Source organism: Colias philodice, chromosome 8 (genome assembly GCF_061535455.1).
Source record: "Colias philodice isolate Cphi_HAF_F1 chromosome 8, ilColPhil1 Martin Lab GWU primary, whole genome shotgun sequence".
In the NCBI taxonomy this organism is placed as follows: domain Eukaryota; kingdom Metazoa; phylum Arthropoda; class Insecta; order Lepidoptera; family Pieridae; genus Colias; species Colias philodice.
Genome location: NC_143093.1, coordinates 4319424 through 4329655, shown reverse-complemented (window position 1 = coordinate 4329655; position 10232 = coordinate 4319424). Strand labels below are relative to the sequence as shown.

General features: G+C 33.6%; 4 protein-coding genes across 4 annotated transcripts in view; 2 read left to right on the top strand and 2 right to left on the bottom strand.

The window, feature by feature from the left end:
- Positions 1–696, top strand: part of drk (growth factor receptor-bound protein 2 drk) — a 99502-nt gene extending 98806 nt beyond the window's left edge. Inside the window, exon 7 of the transcript XR_016315959.1 lies at positions 532–696. The gene's annotated coding sequence lies outside the window, so the exon portion shown is untranslated. The remainder of the gene's footprint in view (positions 1–531) is intronic.
- A 1162-nt stretch (positions 697–1858) lies between these two features.
- Positions 1859–4312, top strand: LOC149486458 (actinia tenebrosa protease inhibitors-like). Its single transcript, XM_089697808.1, has 6 exons — positions 1859–2204; positions 2622–2789; positions 3116–3212; positions 3298–3407; positions 3677–3767; positions 4109–4312. The coding sequence occupies exons 1-6, from the start codon at positions 2054–2056 to the stop codon at positions 4236–4238; spliced, it is 747 nt and encodes a 248-aa protein (XP_089553934.1). The 5' UTR covers positions 1859–2053; the 3' UTR covers positions 4239–4312.
- A 624-nt stretch (positions 4313–4936) lies between these two features.
- LOC149486457 (kunitz-like toxin PcKuz3) lies at positions 4937–6599 on the bottom strand. Its single transcript, XM_089697807.1, has 3 exons — positions 6318–6599; positions 5506–5590; positions 4937–5120 (listed from the first exon to the last, which is right to left on the bottom strand). The coding sequence occupies exons 1-3, from the start codon at positions 6379–6381 to the stop codon at positions 5003–5005; spliced, it is 267 nt and encodes an 88-aa protein (XP_089553933.1). The 5' UTR covers positions 6382–6599; the 3' UTR covers positions 4937–5002.
- Positions 6600–8137: 1538 nt separating this feature from the next.
- LOC149486456 (kunitz-like toxin PcKuz3) lies at positions 8138–9695 on the bottom strand. The gene is made up of 3 exons (XM_089698084.1): positions 9613–9695; positions 9111–9192; positions 8138–9033 (listed from the first exon to the last, which is right to left on the bottom strand). The coding sequence occupies exons 1-3, from the start codon at positions 9674–9676 to the stop codon at positions 8895–8897; spliced, it is 285 nt and encodes a 94-aa protein (XP_089554210.1). The 5' UTR covers positions 9677–9695; the 3' UTR covers positions 8138–8894.
- Positions 9696–10232: the final 537 nt, after the last annotated feature.

Here is a 10232-nt window from a genome sequence, read left to right as displayed (position 1 = left end):
ATCTTCAAAAAACTACTGGGCGGATTTGGATGAAACTTTTTAGCTAATAATAACCTTGGGCAATAACTTATACATTCTATGGCTTCGGGCTTCCCCTTGTAACAATAGATTAAATGCCTACCGTTCACTCTAATATACTTTATTTTCTTTCATTTTTCTTTATACTTTACCCTGCACACACTCGCGTAGGTTAGGTAGCTACTTTACCACACAACTTTTCACCAATTCTTCATTTGCAAAAAGATCATCAATATCGGTTCACTCCATAAAAAGTTATAAGATGACAAGGCAAAAAAATAACAGGTGCACTGAGGACCTCCTTATTTTAAAGTCAGTTAAAAAGTATGTCTTGAATTATTTCCATGGGGCTCAGAGCCGTGGAAATGGAACAGAAAGGTTATTTATTGCACATAGTATACAATATAATATTTGTGCATCCGATGACTTTATTTATTTACTTATTATTATTATTATGACAAAGTGCCTAAATTTAGTATCAAGAGTTATTAAAATAGCATTCACGCATACGAGTGTAAGAGCCAGCGCGCACGAGCAACTTTGTCTCCGCAACTATTTTGTCTCTCCCATCAATTTGTATGGGGAGTTGCGTCGCTACGTGCGCGCACTTTCATACTAGCCCATGGGTGGAGAGACAAAATAGTTGCGGAGACAAAATAGTTGCGGAGACAAAGTTGCTCGTGCGCGCTGGCTCTTATGCTGTCGTAAATTGTAATCGCTTGATGTAGACCTGCGTCGCGGTCTCAAATCATCTAACTATGAACTTGAAAGAAAGAAAATAAAATTTATTTAAGGCACCATCCCCTATAGTTTAAGAGCGTATACGCACTATGCGGGTAGCCGCATTGCGGGTAGCCGTCCGGCTGACCGCAAGCACAATTATGTACGTAATATTCATTTCTATGCGCACTGTGCGGTCTGCGGTAGCCGCATCGCAGTGCGCATAGAAATGAATATTACGTACATAATTGTGCTTGCGGTCAGCCGGACGGCTACCCGCAATGCGGCTACCCGCATAGTGCGTATACGCTCTAAGTAATATTATCTGTGGTAGGTATAATAATCATAAATTATTAAAAAAAGTTTTATTTTCGTTCATTAATTATAATTAAGCTCAAATTCTTTTAACTTTAATATAGCATGTAAGATCTATACCTTCTATACCTTTCTAAAGAAAAACGTTTAACAATATTCAATTAAAATGTTTCAAAGGAAAATTCTTATCCGTATACTCTGAAAATCGATGGGGAAGGTAATTTTCCAGTAGCCGCAGGGAAGATTAAGTAATTATTAAACGTCGCCGGTCTATCCCGTAAGCCAGTCTTCAGACCCTATAAAAATATAACAAGCTAGCACTAATTAATACTACGGCTCTGCACTTTTATTATACACTTCAAAAGCCTTTGTTCGAGGCTATCCGCGCGAAAAAACTACTTTTGTTCTCATACTCTCGAAATACTTTATAATACTATTGAGGATGCAGCTATTTACTCGATTGTGTTCTAGTTCGTATACCATTGAGTATTCCGCTATAGGTATATAAGAACATGATCGTGTGATATTAATAATATCTTTCACACAGTATACTTTTTTCCTTTTAAAATATGCAAAATCCTCATTTGTGTTTAACACTAATGAAAGTATTTGCGATGAATTTCAAAGAAGGTGAGATATATTGTTGAATAAACTTCCGCTAACAAATTTTCAAAATAAGGGCTTTAAAAGTTTAAAATTACGACGTAAAAAACTACTGATGTTTATACCTATATTATGATATAAATATCAATACAATTAAGAAAGTCTATAGGCAAATTGGAAATACAAACTCGAACCAGTAACCCAAACTAGTAATAACGATCAGCTCTCTTTTATCACATTGTCACAGCTGAAGAGAATGTGGCTGTGCCCAGAGCACGTTGAATGGTGCGTCGTTAGCTATAATCGGATTGGGCCATCGGAGCGACTATCCCGTATTCGGGCCATCCGGGCATTCGGCATTCACTCCCACCCCCGCAATGCGAGTTCAGGAATTTGAATGCAAATTGAAAATGCCATTAGATCAGCAAACATCTGCTTTCCGATAGAACGATGTAATTGTGTGCTTGTGAATCGCAAATCACTATTAAATACTGCTGTTGTTTGTACAACTGTTATGTATCGATGCAGTGTTTTGATAGCGTCTGATTGTAAGCATTTTGTGAAGTTTATAGAGGAGTTATTTTATATTATAGTTAAATAATGTCTAAAGAAATTATTACTGAAATATATATTTGAAATAAATAATTCTAATTACTAATGTATCTAAGAGCCACGCTCTAGGTCACATTTTCTTGATCGAATGTAGGCAACATCTAGGTACCTAAATACCTAAATCCTATATATCTTAACAAATTTTCATGCAATATGAATTTAGTATATTTTGCTGAATATGAATAATTTTCATCTAAGTGTTGAGCGATACTTTTACGACATCATAAACATTTTATAGTTCGCCTTAGTCACATTTGTATTTTGCGAGTAATTTCGCAATACCGAGATGGGAAGTCGAGCTTATGTTGTAAACTTGGTGAAATTGATTATATCGGTCGGTTTTATTTGCGAAGGTGGCTGCGAGAGCACATTGACGACAGCTGTCACTAGGGAGAGTACGTCTCCAAAGCCTACGACGATTTATAGGAGAATCAATGTAGATAGCAATGCACAACTCAGCACTAAGTCTCCGATATTGTTGTTCGAGATAGTGGATGCTAGACGTAGGAATCCTAAAAAACGTAAGCTTTATTATTTTAAAAATTAACAAATCTTAAAATGAAGACAATTGTAATAAATATGATCATAAGTAGTACTTGAAATACCTATAGTTATTATTGCAGAATCGAAGTAATTAATAAATAAGTGTTGACGTAGGTTCACATATTTATTTTTCTATAAAAATAAAGAAAAAAGCTTCAGAGCAAATTTTGCCAATCAATTCAACCCAGAAGATAACAACAGACGCTGGGTCTTGTGATTAGCGTATCTATTTGTTACATACAGAGTATTGAATAATTTTAATATAACAATCTAACCTTTTATCAATTATAAATTACCAATAAAGACCGCGGTCACAAGACCGTCGATTATGAAATATGGAGCTGGGATCATTGGTGCTCCCTTCAGCCGCGTGTTGGAAATTGTGACAAACGGATACAAAGGTAAAGAATTCAAATAAAAACGTAATTTTCTATGGATTCTAATGAATGGATAATATTTTATGAATAGCTTTATCACATTTCTCAGGTATTACTATGATTGGAAATTGGAAGAATGTCTTATATTTACGTATAGTGGTTGTGATGGGAATAGGAACAATTTCGCAACACAGTTGGAATGCCAACGCCTCTGTTTAGGTAAATACATCTATACTTATATTATAAAGCTGAAGAGAGTGTTTGTTTGTTAATCTCAGGAACTACCATGTCCCATTTGAAAAATTCTTTCGGTGTTAGATAGCTCTGCATTTATCGAGGAAGGTTAAAGGCTATATAACATCACGCTAAGACAAACAGGAGCAGAGCCATGCGGGTAAAACCGCGAGGCACAGCTAGTAAGATACCTACATTATGTTAGTCTAAATAGTTCTTTATTGAAAGAAGTTTTTAAAGTATTTTCTTTATAGGTGTAGATTCTATGAACATGCCTGATATTAACCGACCTTCTGTTTGTTATTTGCAACCGGATACTGGGAGATGCCTTGCGTATCAGACTCAGTAAGTTTATACTAAAATAAACTTATCTCAAATTATTTCAAGTTACACTTATAAATGCAGTGGGCATACAGGCCTAGCTGGAAAGACTTCGTTTCTAACGTGCCTATCTATTCATACTATGCCTAAATATAATTGGCAGATCCTTGTTAACATTTATACTTTTTAAGAAATTCTTTTTATTCTTGATAGCTAATTTATTATTTTGAAGTCGTTAACGTTGCTGCAAATAAAAAAATGGTTAATTTTTTTATCGAATATTGCCTAGTCCTAAACCTAAACATGTCTAGGGCTAGGAAATTTTCGATAAAAAAGTCCTAGAGAAAAACAAACATATTTTTCAGATACTTCTTCGATATAAATGCGAAATCGTGTAGCAAGTTTGTGTATGGAGGCTGCGGAGGGAATGGCAATCGTTTCTCGACTATGTTCCAGTGTATGAAGACTTGCAACGTTCTCTACGTTAACGCATAATAAAAATTAAAAACGCACTTTAATCATTGTTTTATATTGTATTCTGAAAAAGTATTAAATTTAATTCGTTTGTATGTTTTATGGGAAATAAAGAGTATTTTAAATATTTGTTGTTTTATTGTGTTAATTTCTATATTTATCAATGTAATTTTTACTTTGTAAACTTTGTGACCGTTGTTAAGATGAGTTAGCTGTTAATAGTTAATTAGCACATATTATTTCTAGCCCTGTAACTTTCTCAATTTATAAAGTTGTTTCTGTTACCCTTCCACAACAAACTGGTTTTGGTAAGACAATAAAATAACGTGTAATAAGAACAAGTAAAAACAGGATAAAAAGCAAAAAATATTTTGGTTTTTTACAAGTAGGTAACAATCATCTATCGATCTTCTATATAATAAAAATTAATCGCCAATTGTGTTGCTAAGCGCAAAATAATCTCGAGAACATCTGAACCGATTTCGTTAATCCTTTTTTTTATCTATCTAATATTCCTTGAAGTACGAGGATGGTTCTGAAGCCGGGGCGGACCGCTCATGATACAAACAAGTGGCATGGCTGATATGATGGTTTTATGGTTGTTGGTAGATTTAGAGCATCCACCAAACACTATGTAAAAATTAGTAGTTACTACATACATAAATTGATATCTTGATACTTATAACACAGAAATTAAGGTGCACACAATAAAAGATAACTTATTTGTAACAGTATTCTTTATTTTTCTTCGTAATTATCAAGGAATCTAACAAAATGGTTATGCATCAGTTAACGTTGCAAGCCTCTATACACTCCGACATAGTGTAGAAACGATTGCTATTCCCTCCGCACCCTCCATAAATGAATTCCTTACACGAATTCTCCTTGATATCAAAGTAATACCTGAAACATTGAAAACGTGTATTTTGTACATTAAAAAAAAGTAACTCAATCTATTTTTATAGAACTCTTAAATACTGACTTAGAAAAATATAAGATTAGCTAATAATTTTATCCTACTAATTTTATAAATGTGAAAGTTTGTGAGGATGAATGGATGGATGGGTGTTTGTTACTCTCTCACGCAAAAACTACTGAACCGATTGCAATGAAATTTGGTATGTAGGTTGCTGAAGACTTAGGATAAGACATAGGCTAGGCTTATTAGGCTTTTTATCCCGGAAATCCCACAGGAACGGGACTAACGGGAGTCGGGAACTATGCCGGTTTTTCTTTGCAAACGCGGGTGAACCTGCGGGCGGAAATCTAGTCATTAATATAAACATACCTGACCTTATACGCAAGGCACAACCCAGGATCTGCTTGCAAATAACAATCAGATGGTCGGTCGTTGTCAATCATGGAATATGCATCTATACTTAAACATAAAATTGTTAAACATTCAGGTCCAATAGAGAAAAGACAAAACGTAATAACAATTTAATTTTGCGTTATAAAAACTACAATTTCTAAACCAATACTCCCGTTTATAGCTTAAGATTCGGGATTAGAAAAATATAACTTCATATTGTGATTAGATGAGACAATTGTTTAAAGGCCGATTTCAATATGATCAATTATTTTTAAAAATAACCTCTACCAACATAAGTCTGCTGTTTTAAACTGAATTAGTAATAAATAATTTTCAGGGAACATTTCTTGTATTCATTTTTGTTTAAGTAATTTAATTTTAGATTTTTAGTGTATTTTGTTTTTTTCTTCTTTTTAACTGTCTAGTATTTAAGAATTGTAAATGTTTTCCTGAATAAATGAATAAATAAATAAATAAATAACTAAATAAATAAATAATTAATTCATTATCAACTGAAATCACCAATGGGGAGAAAAAACGAAAAAGAGACAATAGGGCAAAACAACGTGTATCGGGGCAGCTCGTATTAAGTATGTAAATCTCGTGTATTCGTAACCAAACTCCTCCGTAACAGTTTGACTTGATTTTTTTTTGTGCATATTCGGTAAGTTTGAGAATTTTTTGTAAACTTTTTTTTTACTATTGGCAGAACAACGTTTGTTGGGTTGATATTATATAATATATTATAATAAATATTTCGTTCCCTATATGTTAAAAATAAAACTTACCATTAATGTGAAAAAGAAGTGAAAATATTACATAAATAAAAGATAATTTTAGTAAAACCTTCATTTTTCCTAGATAACAAGCGAAAGAGTAATAGGCGCCTACTTAATATTTTCACATCGATTATAACAATTTATAGGTATTTTCAATTCACATTAACTATGAAGGTACTGTGGGTATTGCCTGCAGAACTCTTAATTTTGTTTAATTCTGACTTTAGTTTTAGCTTCGATGACACTGAACTGTTTCAACATGTCGACTAAAATAATGTCACACAATGATGATTCGATGATCGTTTTAAGATTATGTAGGTGCTCTTCAGTATGACGCAATTATTTGCGGGTTATCAATGTGCGAGTTCGTCTAAGCGTACAAACATACAAACTCTATAATATAATGTCCCTGTAATTTTATTGCAATAACAAATTAGCTAAACATGTTCATAATAAAGGTATTTAATGCACCATTACACTGAACAGAAATCGATTCGCGTCCCTGTTTAGGTAAATGTATTTTCTATATATGTACCTAGGTACTAGAATATTATCCTTCATCTGTAAAATCTAACAATAGTTTTTGAAGTTTATTTTAAATTAAATTGCCAGCCTACATCTTTACATCTCTATATTTTGAGGAATGTTTTTAAAGTTTTTTTGTTATAGGTAGGTGTAGATTTTATGAATATTCCTGATATTAACGGATGACCTTGTTTTGTATTTGCAACGATACTAAGAGATGAGTAGACTCATATTATATAGCAAGAAGGACGCACTGGTTTTGAAATTATTGTAAAAAAAATATAAAGTAATGTAGTAGGTGTACAAAGAAAAAAAGGCCAATAACAAAATATTTTTGGCATTAAGTTTTACAAGTAGGTACATTAAAAAGATATATAATTTTTAAGTATCTATCAACTTAATGATAAAAAAAGTTTAAGATTAGTTTTGGTAGAAGTAGACCTATGTTGTATGGACATTTTTACACATAAATCGAGATGCACTGAATAAAATATAACTTATTTGCGATTTGTTATCCTTTATTGAGTCAGAGACCAATATCACAAAATGTAAAATGTTTTGTCAATACATAATTTTTATTTTATTATATTATTTACCAAACAGTTTGGTTTCACAAAGGGGCGCTCAACCACAGATGCTGGAGTTGCACTACTAACACATATATATAAGGCATGGGAAAACTCAAAAAATGCTTTGGGGATATTTTGTGACCTCTCCAAGGCATTTGACTGCGTTGAACATTGTACCTTATTGCGTAAACTTAATCACTATGGGATTAAAGGACAAGCTCAGAACCTCATAGCCTCATACCTGCATGATAGGATACAAACTGTAGTTGTTAATGGAGAACGTTCTAGCGGTGCGTCAATTAACATTGGTGTTCCACAGGGATCTATTTTAGGACCCTTCTTGTTCTTGGTATATATCAATGATCTACCTTATTATTTACAGGATAGGTGTGAAATAGTTCTGTTTGCAGATGATACCTCATTAATATTTAATGTGGATAGGCATGACCCAAATGTTGACGAAGTGAACAGTGCTCTTTTACACATATCCGACTGGTTTACTGCTAATAATTTATTATTAAATGCCAAAAAAAACAACTTGTGTTGAATTTTTACTACCAAACGTTAAAAAGTTAAGCAGAAATATTACCTTGAACGGGGAGGTATTACACCCTACAGAATCGACTGTATTTCTTGGGTTAACATTGGACGAGAAACTACAGTGGGGAGCCCATGTCAACACCGCTGCAGGTAAGCTCAGTTCAGCAGCATATGCAGTCCGAAAGGTTAGGCATCTCACCGATGAAGATACAGCTAGATTGGTTTATTTCAGCTACTTTCATAGTATTATGTCCTATGGAATTCTACTATGGGGCAGGGCAGCAGATATAGAAACTATATTTATCTTACAGAAAAGAGCCATTCGTTCTATATATAATTTACGTGCTCGGGACTCACTAAGAGATCTCTTTAAGAATACTGGTATCCTTACTGTACCATCACAGTATATATTTAATAATATTTTGCATGTACACAAAAACGCCGACTTACACACAAGAGTAGGAGATAGACACTGTTATGGCACAAGGAACAGAAATAGAATTGAAATGCCATTTTTCCGATTAGCTAAAGTTAAAAATTCATTTATGGGTCAAGGTATACGCTTTTACAATAGAATTCCTCATAATATTAAAGAGTTTAGTAGTTCTAAATTTAAAACTTATATAAAAAATGTACTAGTTCAGAGAGCGTACTACAGTATTCAGGAATATATGGACGATAAAAACCCATGGAGGGTTGTCGCGTAAAAACCACAGGACAGTTCTTTGGCATGTTATTACAATACTTATATGTTGTTACATATGTATTTTGTAAAATTGTAAAACTGACATGATTTAAAAGAGCAACTATGGAGTTTCTTGCCGGTTCTTCTCCGTAGATACTGCTTTCCGAATCGGTGGTAAATTTTAAAATATGTAATGACGTTTCAAAAGTGCTTCTTTAAGAAGTCTAATTGAATAAATAAATGTTTGAGTTTGAGTTTGAGTTTGAGTTATTTCTCCTCGGAATGAACTTCCACTCCCTTGCAAATGTCCATACACGCTGACATAGTCCGGAAACGATTGCCATTCCCTCCGCACCCGCCATAGCCAAATTCCTTACACGATTTGGTCTTGACATCAAAGTAATATCTGAAACATACGTATTTTTAACGCATACGTTACGGCTATATGTGATAAATTTGTATGTGTAATTAATATGAACTTACCGGATAACATACGCACGACACCATCCAATATCCGCTTGCAAATAACAATCATATGGCCGGTTAATAATATCAAGTATGGAACCTATAAACATAAAACATTCATCATCAGCCTATATACGTTCCACCTGCTGGGGCCTGGGACACGGGCCTCCTATGATAGTCCAGGCCATAATCCACCACGCTGGCCAAGTGCAGGTTGGCGGATGTCACCTGTCGTCGAACTTTAGATTCTAAGAAATGTCGGTTTCCACACGATGTTTTCCTTCACCGTTCGAACATACAACATTGGATCTTGTTAATAAATTCATGAGGTAAATTGAACAGAAGCCTTGCACCTAATATTTCTAGACTATCTCGGGTTCTCCCGCAATTTACAAAGACATGTCGGAGACTATATTTTTACTGGTAGAACACCTATTGATGGGTCACCTTCTAGATTTGTTGTAGATATATTAAATTATTATAAGAACCTTATTCCCTAAAAGTTAACCATAAAACTTACCATTAATAGGATAGAAAAGTGAAAATATTACATAAACAAAAGATAATTTCAGTAAAACCTTCATTCTTCCTAGAAAACAAGTGCAAGAGTAATAACACAGGAATAAGCACCTACTTGACAGTTACACATCGATTATGACAATTTATAGGTACTCCAATTCGCATTAACTATGAAGGTACTGTGGGTATTGCCTGTAGAATTTAATTTTGTTAAATCTGCCTCTTGTTAAGTGTTCGATGACACTCTGCTTGAACACCTAGGCTAAATTCCGTATGATAATTAATAATAATCCTGGTTTCCCTTTTCTTAATATAGTGATGAGTCCGTGATGATCGTTTTATCTGTAAGGCTTGAATGTAGATGTTCTTCTGTTTGTAGCGAATTTGCGTGTTGTAATATGTGCCTACGCTTACAAATTCACCACTTTAATTATATTAGGTAATTTGCGATACATAAATTAGTCTAAGTGTACAAGCAGACGAAAAAAAAATATTTAAATTTAAACAAGTAATGTACAAAATAGATGTCAATACATGATCATAATAGGGTTATTTAATGCACCATTAAACTTATAGAAAATCGATTCGCGTCCAGACTTCTTTATCAAAAAAATAAAAATG

Coding starts and splice junctions, on each gene's coding strand:
- LOC149486458 (XM_089697808.1), top strand. CDS start 2,054: ATGCAAATTGAAAATGCCATTAGATCAGCAAACATCTGCTTTCCGATA. Junction 3,408..3,676: donor ATGCCAACGCCTCTGTTTAG/GTAAATACATCT, acceptor TTTTCTTTATAG/GTGTAGATTCTATGAACATG. Junction 3,768..4,108: donor TGCCTTGCGTATCAGACTCA/GTAAGTTTATAC, acceptor CATATTTTTCAG/ATACTTCTTCGATATAAATG.
- LOC149486457 (XM_089697807.1), bottom strand. CDS start 6,381: ATGAAGGTTTTACTAAAATTATCTTTTATTTATGTAATATTTTCACTT. Junction 5,591..6,317: donor ACTTCTTTTTCACATTAATG/GTAAGTTTTATT, acceptor GTTTAAGTATAG/ATGCATATTCCATGATTGAC. Junction 5,121..5,505: donor TGCCTTGCGTATAAGGTCAG/GTATGTTTATAT, acceptor TCAATGTTTCAG/GTATTACTTTGATATCAAGG.
- LOC149486456 (XM_089698084.1), bottom strand. CDS start 9,676: ATGAAGGTTTTACTGAAATTATCTTTTGTTTATGTAATATTTTCACTT. Junction 9,193..9,612: donor ACTTTTCTATCCTATTAATG/GTAAGTTTTATG, acceptor TTATGTTTATAG/GTTCCATACTTGATATTATT. Junction 9,034..9,110: donor TGTCGTGCGTATGTTATCCG/GTAAGTTCATAT, acceptor CGTATGTTTCAG/ATATTACTTTGATGTCAAGA.